This window comes from Canis lupus, chromosome 13 (assembly GCF_048164855.1).
Source record: "Canis lupus baileyi chromosome 13, mCanLup2.hap1, whole genome shotgun sequence".
Lineage (NCBI taxonomy): Eukaryota > Metazoa > Chordata > Mammalia > Carnivora > Canidae > Canis > Canis lupus.
In genome coordinates, this window is record NC_132850.1 from 27741452 (window position 1) to 27762622 (window position 21171).

A 21171-nucleotide genomic window follows, 5' to 3' on the forward strand; every position below is an offset into this window, starting at 1 on the left:
GTGCCAGATATTGACTTAACTGACCCCAAGTGTTTTCAGATTGATCCTTTTAATATTTATTCAAATTAAAGTAAAACTTTAAAATGAAGAGGGAAAAAAGCATAATCCTGACAAAACAGAGATGCTGTTTTTCTAGGGAAAATGAATATAGGCCAGGCACCTGCATGCATGAATTCTGTTGACCTGGTCAATAATGTGGGTGAACGCCAGTGATAAGCAGATCAAATGAATGCCACATTGCTACCATGTTAAGCTTTACTCAATCTTTTCAAATTGGCGTACATTAAAGTACTGTGTTCTGCTTTTTTGCTTTGTATAAGCATCCCTTTAAAGAACAGTAAAATGACATATTTTTGCAACTATTTAATGGCTTTTTCTCAAGAAAATTATATTCTCAGACACATAAATGCCACTCTCTTCTAAAATTGTGATCTTCCTTCCTATACAACATATGAATATATTCTGAAGAGGCAAATGGGGAGAAAGAATAGCAGCTGGGTACCACTATTAATCTACAGGGTTCTTTGTATTTACATGGCACCACACGCAGCATTGCATGGGTACCACAGGGCTTGTTTTTTGCTATTCGTATAAATCAGGTGTTTTTGGAAGTACGTGGGTGGCTCAGTCAGTTAAGCATCTGCTTTTGGCTCAGGTCATAATTCCAGGGTCCTGGGATAGAGTCCCACATGGGACTCCCTACTCAGCAGAAAGTCTGCTTCTCCTTCTGCCTCTACATACACCCCATCTCTGCCCCACTTGTGCTTGTTCCCTCTCCCTCTCGCTCTTTCAAAAAAATATTTTTTTTAAATCAAGTCGGGTTTTTTTGTTGTTGTTGTTGTTATTGATGGTCATGGTGGTGGTCTCTGTGTGTATTCTGAGGATGATTTTGAGAATGACAGGTGTGTTAAAGCAATAGCAGAATCCAAAGGTCATTGAATTCAGGACAAGATATCGTCCCAGCCTTTTTTTCTCTTCTTACCTTTGCATGATAGGCATTCTCTAGGCAGTGTTTTAGATGTGAACATATGGCCAAATAAGGAGACAATAAGCCAATTTTAAAGTCAGTCATTTGAGGCAAAACAACATATGAAACACTTTATTTCAGTGTTAGTTATGAAAGTAAAATATGCTATGCTCAGTAATGACTAGCTTATGGAAAGTGTTATCTTTAATATTTCCAATAGTTTTCTAGAGTTTTATGTGTTTTCCATCAAAACTTTACGGCTCAAGAGATTTACAACTAACATTTATGGGAAAATCCATATAATTGGTATTGATTTAATTCATATACAATGAACATAGATATGGATCTTTGGGGGGAGTGTTCAGGCAACAGTGACCAGAATAAATTCAAAGGAGAAATATTTTACTCTTCAAAGCATTTTTTAGATTATGATTTCCAACTTCTATCCACCTAAATTATTTTCCTCTCCAGTTATCACAGTTATAGCATCTTCATTTTCATTCTGCTTGATTGAAGACAATTAGAATTCACATTTACTTGTCCTTTTCATCTCCTTCATACCCACGGTTCCTAACCAAGAATGCACATTAGAATAAGTTTTAAAAAAAAAAAGCCAGTCATGTCCTGCATCCAATCCTAAAAGAATTCACATTTAATAGGTCAGAAATATGTCTCTAAAAAGGTCACAAGTAACTCTAAAGCATAATTATAGTTAAGAAACACTTTACCTCTTAATCTTAAGTTTTCTGGGATCACTTGCCCAACTAAAAATTCAATAATGAAAGTACCTTCTTCTTTTAAAAAATGCACATACACATAAACACATGGAAATGCAAAAAATACTTTCATAAGATTACATCCCATGATTTCATTGCACCAAACTGCTAGACTTCCTCCTTATGATTCTAACACCTAATACCAAGTACTTCTTCCCTTTTACCCACTGTGAATACTCTGTTAGCCCTACTTTCACACTCCCCAGCCTTCTTTCCATTTGAGGGTAGACAATACTTGACGGTGTTATATCCAGGTACAATTTAGGCCAGAGTTTACAAAAGTGGTGTAAAAGTACTACGAAAACAGGTATAGCTCATATGCACTACTGTTTACTGATTAAATACTACACATCTGGGAAAGAGCAGGAAAGGGGTCTCCCTGACAAAGAGAAGAAAACAGAGTAAAAAATGGATAGTTCACACTAATTACAATAGTGCTTTGGCTTAGTACTAAGAATAGGGTAGATTCTTGGTGAAGAGATGCTCAGTGAAAGGGAAGCAAATGCGTAAATACACTAACAGCTGAAGAACTGACTGAATAAAAGAAGCAGAAAGGAGAGGCCATCCTGTTCTTTTCACTGTCTAGTTGCCTCATCTGCCAAGTGAGGGTACTAGAAACAGTTTGGATTCTCTTCCATCGTACAGCATCCCTGCACTTTACTGTGTAAATAGAAGGGAGGACATCTATTCACCATTGGAAGGCAGGTATCCAATCTGTAGATTAAGACGCCATGGCAAGAGAGTGGGCAAAGAGGGATGGTGCCCTCTGACAGTGCATAGTCGTGATAGCTACAGGCCAGCAGACAAAGTCAGTGTTTGCTACAAACTTCTCAATATTGGGGAAGCCTATAAAAATATTGCTTCAACCCAAAACTAAGATATATTCCTTCAATTTCTGAAATAATGAGGCAGATGTGCCTTCACATGAAACACTGTCCAGAATAAACTATTCATAGAAATAAGTAAGATCCAGAAGGCAGAACACAAGATGTGTATGCATAGAGCATCTCCAAAAGGATACATAAGAAACCGGTAATGGTGGTTGCCTTTAAGGATGGAACTGGGTGGCTAGGAGAAGTGTTGGGAGGGAAGTTTACTCTATATTGCATTGTTAAAAATTTTGAGTTCTGTAAAATGTACATATATTGCCTGCCAATGAATATTTTTAAATTTTAAAGTGATATAAAATACAATATTAATGAGTGTGTAAAAACAAAAATCACAAGTTTTAGTCACCAGTGGAATTATATTTTAAATGCTGTGAGGCAGTCTGATAACATAGGTCTAGCAGACCAAACATATTGGGCCAAAAAGACATTGATGGGTCTGGTGTTTGTACTACCTCCCCCATTTTGCTGTTGTATTCATTGCGATTATTTAAACATGACTAAGATAGCAGCAAAACAGTTATTAATAGAAGCCTTTTAGTGAGATGGCACTCAGTGGAGCTATACTTTATCCACTTTCAGAGATGCAACAGTTTCATTAAAAAAAGTAATCATAATTTCTCACACTTCGGAGACAGTACTGACCCCGCAAACAGTCAACTGCACCCATGGTCTCCTAGGAGATTACTTTTTCAAGAATCATGAGACTACATTAGGACGCCATTTAACCATAGTACACTATTTTTCCTTTGTCTCTGAAGTGGGGTAACTCTATTAATCAACCTATGAATCCCTCTTGGAATGCAAGGATTAAGTATTACGAAATGCCTAAGCGCTGACTGAAATGCAGGATAATCCAGTTCAAGAAAAATCAGTATGGAGAACAAGCATCATGTTTAACTTCATTTATTTGCAGCTTAAAATGTAATGCCATACAATCTTAACAATCACTTAAAAAAGGATTTATATTTGCATAAAACAGAAGCAAAACAGAAAGATATGAAATAAAATGCCATCTTGCTTCAAGTTTTCAAATCAGTACGTAGATGTATAATATACATCTATATACATTGCAAGTATATATAAATATACTATGAGTAATCTTGAAACCACAATAAATATCAAGTAGGTTTTTAGGCACACGGCATAGGAAAATGCAGAATCTGCATAATTCTTGAGAGTGCTGAGTGACTCGTTCTTAGATCATTTTCACACATATATTTTACACAAAATATACAACCGTCACACACATGATCCCCAGTCACCTCTAAATCTAAACTGTCATCCAGCATTAGTGCCTCCTTATTCTTTGATACTATTGCTCTATACAGCCATTACATAAGAAAATATTTTGCAGTTTTCTTCAGTTAATTGCCTAAGAAGGTATCAGTGCTACCAAAATAAGTACAGCCTACCGACGCAATATATTCATGGAAATGTGCTTAGAGGCACCAACTTACAGAACTGCTCATTGTAATACTGGGCATTACCCTGAAGGCAAACTTATAAATTTTAAATCATACCATTCTTGGATTGCCAATACTATTAAACCAGAAATTATCAGAAACTGAGGTAACATCTGTTTTTTGTTTTGTTTTGAGTTAGAAATGTTTGAAAAAAACACCAAAAGTATTTTTAAAAATTCTGACACACATGGACCTCAGTCACTATCGGCTTTGTCTGTAACTCCTTTCTGCGCAAATGTAAACCAAAGAATCCGAAGGAATGCTCTAGTTGAAGTTACATATACTTAAGGATTAAAGATCACAGCCAAGGAACACCTGAGATCGCCCTCTGATAAATGAAGCCTAATGCTTCTCTTAGTAGAGCCAATGTTCATTGATAAAAATGAACCAACTGGAACCCACTGATGTTTTCCTCCCAGCTACAAGTCAGATTCTGGCATATCTGGCATGTCTGCCATCAAGTACCCGATTCCATATCGTCCATTGGGAGCAGTGTCCAGAGTTGGTGATCCACTCTGTTTTCGATAAATATTTTTACCAAAACTTGGAGATGACATCTCGCTGGATATCTTTCCATGAATGAGGCTTGCGTCATCTCCCTCTAAGTTTACAGGCTCTTTCAGAACCCTTCCTCTCTTATAGGTCACAGATGCTAAATTACCAGAACTATTGTCTATCACGTTGCAGCGACGAATGATAAAGACAGCTGGGATGGGCAGTATTGCCAGGACCATCAGCAAGATACAGACAACCAGTCCCCATGTTGGATAGCTTAGAAATTCTTCAGATGCCTGTGAAAGCCAAAAAAAAAAAAAAAAAAAAAAAAAAAAATCATCATTGATAATCTTCTTGCAAGTATGTGAAAAAAAAAAAAAACTGCATTTTTCTCAGGTCTGTAGGCAAAGAGTCTTGTGACATGCTTTGACCAACAAAATGGTGTGGAAGTGACATCAATCAACTTCCAAGGCTATGCTTTACTGGCCTTGCAATTTCTGCCTGTTTCTTAGGATGCTGCCCTGAGTCCATTATGCTAGAAAGAAGCCAAGAATGAAAGATTACATAGAGAGACCAGCTCTTCAAGTTTAATCAACTGTATGAGTTAGCTCAGGTAAGCCCTAGAGAAGAACCATGCAGCTCACCTGCAGAACCCTGAGAAATAATAAATCAGCATTACTCTCAGTCGTTAAGTTACATGTGCCACACTGCCTTTCTAAAATCTGAAAATCTGGGCAACCCGGGTGGCCCAGCGGTTTAGCGCCACCTTCAGCCCAGGGCCTGATCCTGGAGACCCAGGATCCAGTCCCATGTTGGGCTCCCTGTATAGAGCCTGCTTCTCTGCCTCTCTCTGTGTCTCTCATGAATAAAAATCTTTTAAAAAAACTAAAAATAAAATCTGAAAATCTAAGTTTTAAAGCACCTCTGGCCCCAAGGGTATTAGTAAGGGTTCACAGACTTGTGAATGCCCCAGTCATGAACTTAGTTGTTGTTATATAGAGTATTGACCACGGGATAGTTAAAGGTCAGAGGTATCCTGAAAAACAAGCCTTCTGATTTTATGACAATTAACATGTATCTTTATTGTTATGTGGCTAATGCACCTTGAAAACAGACAGTGAAACAGCCATTGCTAATATAAAGCGCTGATAACAAAACTTTCCTTCAATATTTATTTCGATTATATCTTCAATGGCTAATTCATATTTTCTTGTTACACAGTATCTGGGATATGATATGATACATTTATATAAAAATATTCCTGGAGGTTTGGGCAATACGTTTTCTAGAATCAAAGGCCCCCATAATTATTGGGTCACCTATGGTGACATAAATAAACACAGATACTTTAGTGAGGACCAAGTCAGCATTTCTCGGGTATTAAAAAAACCTACAATGTGTAACAAAACCATACATGTTTGGGGCCAAACAAAAGACAAATCTCAAGATCCTGGCATAGAAACAACATCATTCACTAAACAGCAAAATACACTGTGAAGAAAGCAAAAGACAAAAACCCCTAAAATAATGTTTTACATATATTTTTCATCTAATTTCCTTAATGTGTATTTTACCTTCTCTTCAACCCATGCATTATAGCCAGGGGGACTTAAGCCCATATTCACAACGCTCGCCATTAGCAGTGAAAATAGCATCAGGGGAGAAATGTATTTCCACATATAGTAGTAATATCTGTTGGGAGCAAAGCCCAGCATGTCCTTCAGGTCTTCCATAAACCTAAATAAAAAGAAAGCATTTAAATACGCCTCACGTTAATATTCCTATATTTTAAAAAGGTGCATTATATCAACAGTTTGACAAAGGTTTAGCTATGATACCCTGTGATATTTTATGCTGAATCAAAAATTGTATTGGGGGATGACATTAATTAGAAACATTTATATTTTGTGTAGCAAAAGCCCTCTATTTTTTTTTTTAGCAAAGGCCCTCTTAAACCAATTCCTGAAAAGTCCTCATTGATGACTTTCTATTCTATAAATATATTGTCTGCAATACATTAAAAATTCCTGATCTCTTTTTTTACTTAGCAATATTTAATATCATCCAATAGCCAATCAGTGTTTATATAACCTAATCTTTCACATAATCTAACCTAATTATATAACCTAATCTTTCACTTCTTTTCATAGTCTGAATTGAAAGAAGGTCCACACATTGCAATGGCTGATGTGTTTCTCAAACCCATTTTTCTTCTCCAGGTTCTTCCTACTTCTTTTTATTTCTTCCAATTTTTTGTTCAATCAGCTGGACGCTCTATCTCATAGTAATCTCACAGTCTGGATTTTGCTGATTGCATCTACACAGTGTTGCTTCACACGTGTAACTGATCCTCTTATTTCCTATAAATTACCACTTAGACCTGGTAACCATTAGACTTGGGTTGTTGTTTTAAGTAAGGTTATCACAGTATCATTTATGTGAAATAGAGTTCACCCTGTTAGGTATATGATGTTAAACTGCCAAAGCATATAATCATCACATAGTAGTCTACATCCCTTGACATTTATCTAGCGATAATTAACGCTCACCCAGCAGTGCTCGTACCAATGTTTCTGTAGAGTTTTGTTTGTGTTAAGATGGTTATCTAGTAGATTCTTCAAAGAGAGATCACAGTAACTATATTCCCCCTAAGTTCTTGTTCATAATTGGCTATATAGTCACTATACTTGAATGTGCGTTTTACTGGTTTAAAAAATCTGTGGAAAAAAAAAAAAATCTGTGGCTTGGACGTCTGGGTGGCTCAGCGGTTGAGCGTCTGCCTTCAGCTCAGGGTGTGATCCTAGAGTCCTAGGATCGAGTCCCACGTCGGGCTCCCTGCGTGAAGCCTGCTTCTCCCTCTGTCTGTGTCTCTGCCTCTGTGTGTGTGTGTGTGTGTGTGTGTGATGAATAAACAAGTAAAATCTTTTTTAAAAAATAAATAAATAAATAAATAAATAAATAAATAAATAAATAAATAAATAAATAAATAAAATAAAATAAAATAAAATAAAATAAAAGTAAAATAAAATAAAAATTTGTGGCTTAGGTTTTCCTTCCTTGAGATTGTAAATATTTTAACTCATAATATTGTTACAGGAAATTTGTTGACTATCAGATTTTTCTCTTATAAACAACTTTGACTGGCTTGTTGGTTATTGTTTTTGCCCAGATGGCTTTCTTTTTCTTCTTCTTCTTTTGTTTGTTTTTTGTCTTAAAGTAAGAGCCTAGACTATATCCTGTTTTGGCCATTACGTCTATTTTTCTAAATATGTCATGTGCCCCTTCAACATTTAGGTTGTCTCTTATTTTAGGCAAGTTTCTTGAATTACAGGTTTAGTATTATTCTGGCCACTGCTTTTAGAGGACTTTATTGTACACATTACACATGTGGAGTCATCTTTGTTTAATACTTGTCCCTATTCTTTTCCTTAGCCCCTTTGTTATTTCTTCCTGATTTTAAAAAAAAGTATTCCTTCTAATTCTTGTAGAACTAGATATGGTGCTTATTGCTTTTGTGTTCTTTTTAATTTGATCATCATTTCTGAATATTATTATTCACAATTACTTCCTGAGTTCTACTACCTGTTTTCAAATCTTCCTTTTCTCTAATTATCATATTTCTTGATTTTTAAACAACTGATAAATGCTATTCTTTTTCTTTTTGGAAAATTTATTTCAACTCATTTTGAAATGTAGTTAGTTTTTCATCTATTTTGCTTGTATGCTTTTGTTATCTATAGGGATTTATTCTGCTCCTTTCCTTTTAAAAAATTTTTTTTCCCAAAGATTTAACCACATTCCATTGAAATGAATTTTCCTGCATTTTTAGACACTAAGATATACACTAAAAGATGGCAGAGCATTTTTTGGCATTTTTAAGAAAGAGATTTCTATCTTAGAAGGTTATTGTTAGGCTCGTGGGCAATGTATGCAGAGCACACTACCTCACATACAGTAGGAATTTAACAGGTGCACATATAGTAGAAATTTAATAGATATCAGGTTAATGACTACTATTAGTCATGGTATCATTTCTCCTGCTGCTATTAACTATTATTATTTAGGGACACTAACTACTAAAAAGAGAATTTTGTACTATGCCTATTGTAAATGACAAACTATATAAATGGAAGTCGAAATTATGATCTTATCGATCCAAAGATCAGCCCAATAATGATATCCTATTCCAACACAGTGCAAGTTAGGAGTTGGGGGTAGAGTATAGAGAAAGCTAATTTTGCATTTAAGGTCTAAATAACAGTCCTGGCTCTATAGCTAATATACTGATTCTCCTGTTCAAGTAAGGCCAATTTTCCACCTGTAATATGGATAATATTAGTTACCACAGGGTATTTTATTTTTATTTTATTTAATGCATGCCAGACAGCTATCACTACTATTGACATATAGTAGATGATTATTAAAAGTAGGTCCCCCGCCCTTCCTTACCTGGAGGGTTTAACACTAATAAAAACATTCTCTAAGCGTTGTCATGAAACTCTTTCAAGGCCAATAATATTCCCTACATTGTTTAAGAGCACTCTGGTCTTCGTGCAACATACTCACCCCTACTTTACACAGACCTCTAATAAGCTTGCTGAAGTCCATATGTTAGCTAAAGACAACAACTTTAAAAAAATATTGTACAAAACCTCCGGTAACCTTTTTCTTCTGAGATTACGTTAATGCCTCATTTCATGCCAAGTATATATACTTTCCACATCTAGCAGGCATATAATCTAGAGGCTTAGGCGTCTAGCAATTCAAATTAGTGACTCCGCATGAATATGAAGTTTGTGCAGAGCAAATGCCACATACGCCTCCAGAGCAAGATATATCATTTTCCAAAACTGACCTGCTACTTAGGACATTATGTAGCATAATAAAATAAGGCATTATGTAGCATAGTAAAATAAAATTCCTCCCACAAAACAGATTAGTAAAGTAATTGGGAAGATAGGCTTTAAAGCTCAGCAGAGACAGCTATGGACCCCAGGTGTGCCTCCGCCCAGGTAGGTGATGAGCTGGTCCGGTGATGTCTCATAAGCCTGAGAAATGTGAAATGTGGGCAATAATAACCTAAAATAACAAGGTTTTGGACCATAGCCACTACTCCCCAGATCCTGGCAGTTACTATTTGATAACTAGGATTAAATCAAAGCTCCAGAATCCTAGATTATCTTACTGCCTACACAATTCTAGCTAATCACCTAATAGGAGACTATACTTTATTAAAAGGACTGAATGAAGAAGAGCCTGCAAAAGATCTGACTTTGCTGCAAAGAATTTTTCCCTCTACTCATTTCCCTCCGCATATAGATGAAATAGACATTGACAATTGTTTTTTCCAAAATAGAGTTGAAAAATGAATGCATAAAAGCAAATATACTTACTTATCTATGCCATAAACAAAGGATACAGCAATATTCTCCAAAATAACTATAATTAGCAGAGGCAGCGTAGCAGAATAATCATCAAACATTGTAACGAAGTAATTTCCAGAGCGTTGCACAAATATCAGGCCAATACAAAATGCCAGAAGACAACAGACAACTGTACAAAAGAAATAGATTCAAAAACTAAGCTTTTATTCAGTCAAGTCTTTTAAATTTAATTATGAATTCTTACATTCAAACAATGTTGTCTTCACTTTTATAACCTGTCAATGATAAAAAGAGGCAACACTTTTCCTGATACTTTGGAATATAATACATGGGCAGTTAGTGACTTGGACTTAGCCCCAGATTTAATATGAATCACTGTAGACAGTAACTTTTGACCAGCTACTGTTAATGTACAAGCTTAAAGAGATTTCTGGAATCCATATAATATTCCTATATTTATGTTAGACTCTATTCTCTCACGCACTTCAGTTGAGATGTTGTCAAATACAAAAGATGACTGTGTTCTATTCCTCAACCACCTGTTAGCAGAGGTGAGTAAAAGTGGTAAAGCAGAGGGGATCCCTGGGTGGCTCAGTGGTTTAGCACCTGCCTTTGGCCCAGAGCGTGATCCTGGAGTCCCGGGATCAAGTCCCACATCGGGCTCCCTGCATGGAGCCTGCTTTTCCCTCTGCCTCTCTCTCTCTCTGTCTCTCTCTTCTCTCATAAATAAATAAATAAAATCTTTTTAAAAAAAGAGTAGTAAAGCAGGTACTTCAGTTCAGGAGGGGAGAAAACAACATCCTTGGGTTCACTCACATGGGGGTTCCCCGACAATCTCCACTAAGCATGGGTTAAGTGAAGTCATCTCCTCCACCTCTTAAACTAGTAGTGTGAGTTACATCACACATAAGTGAATAGTATATGTCAACATATAATGTAGGGAAGGCAAAGTAACTTTACTTGGGGCCTATCACATATGGAAATATTTAAATGCTTGTCACAGTACGCAGTACTCAGAGTCTCAGGATGGAAGTAGCAGGGCACCAACTTCCACCATGTTACATAGTAAATATGAAGAAAGCGTATTGTAGGTGCTGCAGATTTGATTGGAAAAGATCATAAGTAATTTACTTATCTAAGTCCTACCATACTGTCAGAGAAGACAAAAGCACATCTGGCAAAGATGATGGAGGAACAGTTCATCAAGGTGAAATATGACTTTAAATATAGGTATGATCCCGAAAGACAGGTAACGGAAAAACAGAGGACATTCCCCTCTGCGCAGCACCAAACAGGTTCTCCAGTGGGTTCACCAAATAATACCCTGTGTGTTTTTTCCTTCTACACTGTTGCTTTTCCCTTAATTTTTCAAGCCCTCTTACTACAGAAGGGTTTAGACATGGGGTAAGCATGAGGAAAGCAACAAAGATGTTATTTAGTACACGCATCAAGAAGGATATTGATAGCCTTGAACGGAATAGAAACTTCAGAAGAAGAGGCTGCCTTGTGGGAGATGATAAGGAAGTTTCTCATTTAGGTTCAGCTGAGTTGAGGATGTTGAGACGAAAGTATTTAACAAACTTTTGAAACTGTTTTACATACATACACACAAACTTAACAGAGCAGTGAGCGATAAAGATACATATTTGAGAATTATTTACACACAAGCTATTACTAATCTTCCAGAGCAAAAAAAAAAAAAAAAGAACTTTGAGGAGCTTATATATTATTGCCCAGCATTCAATATCATATTTTTTTCCAATTTGTTTTTGCATTACTTAAAACACTGTTGGACTCTGGTCTGGACTCTGGTCTGTCTGGCTTCCTTAACTATTCCCTTTATCTCTGTTTATATATGCTAAGCTAAAGCTATTACTAAAAAAAAGAAAAAAAAAAGAGCTATTACTAAAGCTATCCTCTGACACCTAGAAGACCTTTTCCCTTTCCAATTCAACTGCCATCTCTTTCACTGATAGTTCCAGTATATATTTAGGTGAACCTTGCAGCTTCTTGATTCTTGTAACATGTTAAGATGCTATTAGGGTACTATGTTATCTATCAGTATATTACATGGTGTAAGTCTTATGTGCCCAACTTGGTTTTAGTTACTGGTACTATTATTTTTGGAGACAAAGCTCTTCTGTATCTCCCGTATCTCTTATAATTTCTCTTACATCCTTTAAATCCTTCAAATGCAAAGATGATGCAGTACAAAACTCGTACTTTAAAAATTGCTTACAGACTTTACTTATTAATAACCATCAATATTGACAAATTATTTTATTTTCTTTCCTACTCAGAGATATTAACTACTAGCAGGCTACAAGAGATATTTTATATGAGCTGAATTTAGGTTTATCAATTTCAACTATGCACTTTTTTGGAAAAGGAATACTGGATCTCAACTTTTAAAAATAATTACTTGTCTCACTTAAAAATTATACATGAACATTCTATGACTTTATTCTAGTGCCAGTAATTCATGATAGTGATACTATTATTAATAAAAAGTAATATAATAAGTAATCACTAATAGTATAATCTACATTAAATCTATCATTTGCATTGTATATAAACATATAAATAAAATAACAAATAATAATAACACATATTCATGAATGGGCATTAATAAAACACTTTCCTATTTCCAACTCTGACCTCTCACCAAGAGTAAAATGGCCTGTGCCAGTTCAATGAAAAGACAAACACTTAAAAACTCACCAGTAAGAATTTCTTTCCTCGCTTTGAAAGTGTCCACAATGGGTGTGATGATCCCTTCAATGGTCCCAAACATGCTGCCAATCCCTAGGTTTACCAGCATGAAGAAGAACATCACTGACCAGAAGGGGGATGCAGGGAAATGTGTCATTGCTTCTGTAAAGGCAATGAAAGCTAAGCCAGTTCCCTGAACTGCCTGTAAAATACATAAATTAGCAACATTAGTACTGAGCAATATTACCGGATGGCTAAATATATCAGTTACATAGGGGAGGGAAAACTGAATAATGCTTGGGGGTTTCTGGAAATAGGCTGATATCATGCTGTCTCCTAAGAAACTGCCTCTAAACAAAAGTTGATTGTGTTACCTCATAAAAACAACAGGCCAGAATTAAAAAAGGAAAAAAGCAAAAGCAAAAACTTTTAAGGGTAACTTAGTAATTAAATCTTTCTTTACAGAGCTCAAGATTTTTATGTAAATGATGGCTCCATCCAGAACTTCCTGCACATCATTCTTTATGTTTAGTCTCATGTGTAGTGTTAGCTATCTTACTGAGAGGGATTAATGGTCAAATTCTCCATTACATTTTCCTTTTTTGGCAATACAGGGAAGGGCAACAAACACAATGATACTTATTAATATTCACATGTTTCATGTTTCTTAAAATAAATGACAGTAGCTAAAGGAAAGGACTTAATCATGACTTGTTAAACATAAATGGCTAAATATCAATTATGTGTCCAAACAATCATGCAATAAATAAATGACAGTCATAATTCAAATTTTGTATTAAATATTATACCGGGAAAAGTATCTAATTTCATTTTCTATGATGAAAGTCAATTTATATTCATAGTTTTAATTTTTTTAAGATTTTATTTATTTATTCATGAGACACAGAGAGAGAGAGAGAGAGAGAGAGGGAGAGACACAGGCAGAGGGAGAAGCAGGCTCCATGCAGGAAGCCCGACGTGGGACTTGATCCCAGGACTCCAAGATCACTCCCTGGGCCAAAGGCAGGTGCCAAACCACTGAGCCACCCAGGGATCCCATCCCCCATAGTTTTAATTTTTGTGGCTTAATCAATGAGATTGCTTTTTAAAGTAAAGCAAACCTATGTAATTTTAAAAAGTATGTTCTTTGGATTTCTCTCTGTCTTATTTTTTTCCCTTTGCTTGTTTCATTCCCTAAATTCTACAAGTTAACAACTAAGATAAAAACTTAGAAAAAAAGAAAGTATGTTCTCCGAAATAAAAAATGTGAGTTTTGAAAGAGCATAATCTTCTGCTGGCATTTTAAGGGTCATTTTCCTAAAAGAAGTCTTACAGATAATGCAAATTTCACTGAATGATAATTACTGTATTGCTTAAACAGAGCCTACTCACTTTATTTAGTTCATCTTCAATTTTACAGGAATTGAGATGAAGAGCAGGAAATTCTTCTTCTTTCACTTTTTGAATGATATCATAAACTAAACGATAATCTTCTGCAGTAACAGCTGAAAGGTTGATATGATGAGGAATAATATCCTGACTAATGTTGCCCATTTTCAAAAGTTTTATGATAATTTTCGAGTTTCTGAAAAATAGAACAACATGATGAATGAAGACTTTTGGGTTTGGGGGTATACTTTGTATATAATTATGTCATCAAAAGTTAAAGGAAATTAATATCCATACTCTGTTATGCATTTCTCATTTATAACATTTGCTTTAAAGCCCAGAACTGCAAACACAACCAGTGTTGCCAGGACAGATGTAAAAAAATTAACGAAGGACACCAGGACAGCATCAAAGTGGCAGTTGTTGTCTCTTTTGTTGTAACTTGAAAAGGCGATGACACCACCAAATCCCAGACCTAAGGCAAAGAACACCTGAGTAGCAGCTTCTCTCCAGACCCTGGGCTCCATCATCATTTCAAGCTGTTTAAAATTAAACATAAGAGAAGTCAGCTGCAAAATAGTATTTCAGAATAATCTACATGGAATTAGTTCTATCATTTAAATACATCATAATGATATTTATGCACCCAAAGGTTATTTAAACTGGAGGAATAATCTGTTCTTAGTAGAATAACAAAGTTTTCACTTAGCAGTGAAACAAGAAATATGAATAAGAAAAACCATAGACAATCAAGTGTGTAGATGGAGATTTTACTCACATAGAGATTTTCTACATTTTCTACATTTCTACATTACAGAAATTTTTAGGTTATTTTTAAGACAAATCAAAAGGAGTATTTGAAATTAACTATCTTCAATCATCTCTTACCTAAGTCTTTGTTTTCTTTACAAAGCAAAATAAATTAACTACCAACATAGTCTAATGATTTAACTAATACCTTGAGTTTTGTGTCTTCTTGTGGTAGTCTAATAGGGCAGATAATAAGCAGATTATAAACTTCGGAGAGTTGACTATTTGTACTTTGCATATTTACATATGTATTTCTTTCAAAAGTTTCCTGAAAGCCTCTCTGAAAATTGAAGCAATTCAACTACATCGTCTCAGAGACCCTTTCAGAGCCAATATTCTAAAGTTCTGAACCTGTGCTGAACATCTATTTCAAGTAACTCTGCTATGCTTCTGGGGCAATTATCACTGTGTATAATCAAATCTTTTATTTATTTATTTTTAATCAAATCTTTTAAATTTTTTTTTTAATTTTTATTTATTTATGATAGTCACAGAGAGAGAGAGAGAGAGAGAGAGGCAGAGACACAGGCAGAGGGAGAAGCAGGCTCCATGCACCGGGAGCCCGATGTGGGACTCGATCCCGGGTCTCCAGGATCGCGCCCTGGGCCAAAGGCAGGCGCCAAACCACTGCGCCACCCAGGGATCCCTAATCAAATCTTTTAAACGGAACAATTAATATTAGCCATATCTGACACAGATGTCAATAAAGAGTTAAATTTGATTTCAATAATAACAGTGTTTAAGTTGGTATTTTATCTCCTTTTACTATTGCAATGAAATTGCCTTCATTGGGAGCAACGTCAAATGTGGCTAAGAACATGAGTTCCACAGTCAGTTTCAGACCCTGATTTTGCCATTTAATAATCCAAAAATAGTGCAATCTAGAGTAAGTGGCTGCCCTCCCTCAGTTTCAGCTTCTTCGACCGAAGATGGGAGTAACAAGGCATATACCACTCTGTCATATTCCCTACCAAACCCTAAGAACTCAATAACTATTGACATACATGGACTGTATTGGTAGGAACATTGATAAGCACTTTGTATGGATTATGTCATTCAATCTTCAGGACAATCCATGAAATTTATTGCTTGCTATTATCTGAATCTTAAAAAGGTTAAGTATCCTGACTAAGGTTACATGGCAGTTCTGGGAAGAGTCGGAATATGAACCAAAGTAGATTCCAAAATGCAGATTTTCTCAAATATGAGGATTTATTGTCCAATTAATTTTTGCTATTACTATTGAAATAGGATATAGGTACAATATTCTGATGAAGCTTATAGATCGTGATTAGATCTATAATTTATTGGGATACTGGGGTGGCTCAGAAGTTTAGCACCTGCCTTAGACCCAGGGCATGATCCTGGAGACCCGGGATCGAGTCCCACCTCAGGCTCCCTGCATGGAGCCTACTTCTCCCTCTGCCTGTGTCTCTGCCTCTCTCTCTCTCTCTCTCTCTCTCTCTCATCTCTCATGAATAAATAAATATCTTAAAAACATTTAAAAAATACAGATCTATAATTTATTAAGATTTAATTAAAATGTGCATATTGTTTATTAATCTTTGCTACATTATCATCCTGTCATTAACACTGAAGATGAATACACCCGACTATCTGTCTCTACTTTACCCACTAGATGGCAGGCAATGCCTATTTACTAAAGACATTCAGTTTACTTCCAAGTCCAGAACTAAATCTCCATTCACTGTTTTGGGAATAGTTGGTACTCTTTACTTTCTCCTGGGATGAACAACGTAAATTAAAAAGTAATTGACAACGAATCATTATTATATTAACTGACATACCTTGCAGTGACCTAATACAGAATTTTATCTACAGTCAATGAAAAGTGACCTGAAGAGTTAGCTATATTTTAATAGTGATTCCTCGTCTTGTTTATAATGTCAATAACGCCAGTTTTAAATTCAGAGCCAAGTAAAAATGTCATACCAAAGTAGTTTAATTCCAAGATTTCTATTTAAATCAAATATTTAGAATTTTGTCATGGGCAATTGCCAACTTATATAAAGAAGTTCAAACCAAAGGTTGTTATTCGAAGCTCAGAATCTTTTTCTCAGAAATCTTTTTAAAAATATTACAAGATTAATATTTTTGGTCAGTAAATATGGCCCATTTGAAGCTGATTTAAATTGTAATGCAACTGGAATCTATAAATCTTAACTAGGTATTCACTGGGGAGTTCCAACAACTCTACATGCTAACCAGGACTCTTGAATTAGTCAAGAAAATCAGATACCAATGGCAGAATTTTTGCTACTTAGAGAATGAATACCAAGCTGGAACCTGATACCCAAAGAACAAAGTGTCTTTTACATAGTATCAGGGCAGCTGCCAGGAGTGACAAAGAATTCCAAGGAAGATAATTTCTGCCCAAATCCTGCAGCAGGATGCTGGCTGCTCATTCACTCTTCAGATAACTTCCAATTCTGAACTAATTTTGAAATTTTATCTTTATAACTCCATGTTTACCTATGATAGTGTTAGCAAACTAATAACAAAGTGTTAATTTCATTTCATTGAATAACTAAAATGTATATGCACCTCAAAACTTGTTTTTGTTTCCTAACAAATCACTATATCAAGTCCACAGGATTAATTAAATAATTAATAATAATAATAATTAATCCTCAAACTCAGTATTGAGTTCAATTCTAAGATGAATCAGAGAACATAAATTCTGAGCCTTCTATTGACCCGAATGAGAATTTTACTGAAATGTAAATGCATTTATAAAGGTTACAAAAATTCCCAAACTCACCACTATAAATATTATTCTAGGAGGTACAAAACCTCAAAACAAGAACACTGATATTCTCTGAGGAGACAGGATTTAGAGTACAGAAGCCTTCTTTGCCTGGATTCATGAATTTTAGATGATCTGTCAACCTTCTGAGATGTTAAACAAATTAATATGTTCATTATGTTTCTCTGGTAAGAAGATGTTATTATCGTTTTGGGGTTTTCTGTTTCCAAAGGGGTCAATTACAAAAGGTTAAGAACCACTGACATAGAGAAGAAAGTAGAGAAGAGACAGAAAAGTCCTTGGGTGCCCAAGTGGATCAGTTGGTTACGTGTTGGACTCTTCATTTTGGCTCAGGTCATCATCTCAGGGTTGTGGGATTGAGCCCTGTGGTGGGCTCCATTCTCAGCATGGAGTCTGCTTGTCCTGCTCCCTCTGCTCCTCCCTCTGCACCTCCCCCTGCTTGCATTCTCTCTCTTTCAAATAAATAAATAAAATCTTTAAAAAAAAAGATTAAAAAGTCCCAAATTTAACAGTGTAAAAAATTAGAAGTTAGTTTACTATAAAAAGGGGAATTTTTAAAGTTCACATAGTGACTGCCTTACTCTAGAACTAAAATGGAACATTTAAAATTAGAAATAGATGGATATAATTATAGATATATAAAAGCCCTGGTTTTTCTAGGCTGTTTAATGTAACAGCTGTAATTTAAAAGGTTGGTATACATATGTTTAGGACAATTATCCCTTAAATCTAACTGTGGGAACATTTTAACAGTAAACAAAATGATTTTACAATCATAAGCCATAAATAGAAATGCAATACATACCTTAGGGGTAAACATGTGGCGGATGCCATCAATTGAACCATTTAAAAGGAGCACTCTGACTAGGAAGCATATAAGTACCACATATGGGAAAAGAGAACTAAAATACATGACCTACAAAGAAAAAAATAAATATAGGTGAGACATATTAACAACCATATTCCTTTCTATAGTTAAGATTATGTGTTCTGTTCTATACTTGGACAGTCTCCGTTTTTGTAGCATGATTAATAGTACTATTAATACCTTGTATAACCATCATACTAGAATGGCTTATTAGTCTTAATGCAATGTGACTTATTTAAGGTCCCATTTGAGATATAATAAGAAATAGGGAATCTCCCTTACACTCCTTTAAAATAGTCCACAGGTATGATGTAACTTGAATAGTGTTTCTTATAGTTCACAAAACAAGCAATCTTTAAGAGAAATAATGGCTACCATCTCCCTAACAAATTTCTACTTTTATTGTTTTAGGTCACAGCAACAGTAAAAACAAGTCCTTTTTTTTTTTTTCTTCATTAATCAAAATTCCATTATAATTCTGTAAAGCTTCTGAAGTAGAGGGCAGCCCCTGTTAAGTCTCCTCAGACTCTAATTAATGTCAAGGTTTTACTTTCTGCTTCACTAGTGTTCAGTTTAAAGTTAAGTGAATGTTTCTTGTAGAAAAGAAATTGTCCTGACCAGACGTTTACTGCTTCCTTGACATCTCCACGTGGAAGCCTAACAGGTCTCTAAAACTTTTCAGGTCCAGAAAAGAGCTTCTGACTTTCCCGCAAAGATGTCCCTACCTGTCTCTGTCTCAGCAAATAGCCCCACCATCCATCTAGGTGCTGAAGTCAAACATCTAGAAGCAGCCCTACACTACTGGTAATATTCTCCTAGTTTCCAGGCTACCGCTCATGTTATCTTATTCCTACTTAACACACTCCAGGGATTTTTTCATACAGTTGCAATAAAGTGTGAATTCCTCTCTCTCACCTGCAAAGCCTCACATTAGAGTGGCCTCCCTGCCCACCCCACCACCTGTCCCCCAGCTGAGCTAACCCCCAGGCCCTTGCCAGCTGCCTCAGACCCAGCTCTACAGCCTCAGAACAGAGCAGGGCTGCACTCTCAAGTCTGAGTATGAGGCGCTCATCCCCTGATCTGTATGACTCACTGTCCTGTTATTTATGTCTCACCCTCATCTTTGGTGAACTAAGGGTCAAGGGAATGAACAGCAAAAATGAAGGTCTTTTAGGGAATGACACAAAATTTCAAAAAATGTCTTGGGTGAAACAAGGAAAGATTATAAGTGACTTTAGATTTCACTACAAAACACGTCCTTACTTATGTTCTTTCTTTAAACACACTTTCAAAAGCACTACTTTCCACCAATCTTTATTTAACTACCTAGAATGACACGATACTTGTAGTTTGCCCACAGACATTTATAGCAGAGCTTGAGGCGGGCATCACACGCAGGAGTGGTGAGGAGCAGAGTCAGGAGGGACTCTAACATACTAACTTTTCCAGAAGATTGAATGCCTTTGATCATAGCCAAGCAAACCACAACCCAGGCAGCCAGCAAGCAGACGGTCATCTTCCAGTTTAAGCCCCCACTTTCAGAAATGGAACTGGAAATATTCAGGGTTTCTCTGTACCAGTAATAGGTGGTGGCAGAACTTTTTTCACATTCTGGCTCTACAACTATGGAAAGAAATTCAGAGTAGGAAGAGTAATTAGGTTATTGTTCTGCTCCCAGTAAACCTGTAAATCAGTTCTTAATATTTCATAGAAAAGTACACTATTCTACAGAAGCATTTAAGTTCACCATGAAAACTCAACTGTGCAAAATTGTGAAAAATCCACAGACATGTATTCTTGTTGATATTTTTTATTACACATCGCTGAAATAGGAATATGTAAGCTTTTTATCAAAGTAGTTAAAACACATCAGGTTTATAGCCCCTTCAATGCCCAGAATTATCTGACTGACTTCCTGGGACAGAGCTGTCAAATATGCTAGCTGCTGGTCAGATGTGACTTTTGAAATAAAGCTAGTCTAAAGTGGCATGTACTATAAATACAAAATACCAGAAGATTTTAGAGACGTAGTGCAATTAAACAATGTAAATTAGGGCATTAATAATTTTTCTATTAATTATTTGTTGAAATGTTAATATTTTGGAAAAAATAGTTCACCTATTTCTTACTTGTTTCAGTGTGGCTAGTAGTAAATTTTAGACTACATATATGTGTTGCATTTGATGTTTACTGGACATCACTACTAGAGGGACTTGTCCTTTGTTTACGTTCTAGAATTTAAACATAAATGATTGAAAAACTAAACAAAACTAAACAGAACTAAAGATATAAAAACAATTACTTCAATCCTAATTCTTTTTGCCCTAATTTTTATGTTACTTTTATTTTTTTTCTCCTTTATGACTACCTGTAGGTCCTTTTAAAAAAAATTTGTGTGACTGAAGTATAGTTGACATACAATGTTATTCATTTTGATGTACAATATAATGATTCTACAATTCTGTACATGACACAATGCTCACCACAATAGGTGTAGTTAGTTACCATGTGTCACCATATAATTATTACAGTATTATTGACCATCTTCCTTATGCTGTACTTTTCATCTCCATAACTTACTCGTTTTATAGCCGGAAGTTGTATTTTATTTATTTTAATCAAAATATTA

The 21171-nt window shown here is 35.5% G+C and overlaps 1 protein-coding gene across 5 annotated transcripts in view; it reads right to left on the reverse strand.

Moving 5' to 3' along the window:
* Positions 1-1083: 1083 nt before the first annotated feature.
* SLC6A15 (solute carrier family 6 member 15) overlaps positions 1084-21171 on the reverse strand; it is a 45644-nt gene continuing 25556 nt past the window's right edge. For 4 of the 5 annotated variants that reach the window (XM_072772939.1, XM_072772938.1, XM_072772942.1 and 1 more), the window contains exons 5-12: positions 19984-20165; positions 18480-18590; positions 14374-14615; positions 14080-14272; positions 12697-12889; positions 9985-10144; positions 6166-6328; positions 3521-4887 (exon numbers count right to left, since the gene is read on the reverse strand). In XM_072772939.1, coding sequence (XP_072629040.1) covers positions 4516-4887; positions 6166-6328; positions 9985-10144; positions 12697-12889; positions 14080-14272; positions 14374-14615; positions 18480-18590; positions 19984-20165 — 1616 coding nt within the window. In that variant the 3' untranslated portion in view covers positions 3521-4515. Of the gene's footprint in view, positions 1538-3520; positions 4888-6165; positions 6329-9984; positions 10145-12696; positions 12890-14079; positions 14273-14373; positions 14616-18479; positions 18591-19983; positions 20166-21171 lie in introns of those variants that run through there. The other variant, XM_072772943.1, reaches the window with a different exon arrangement.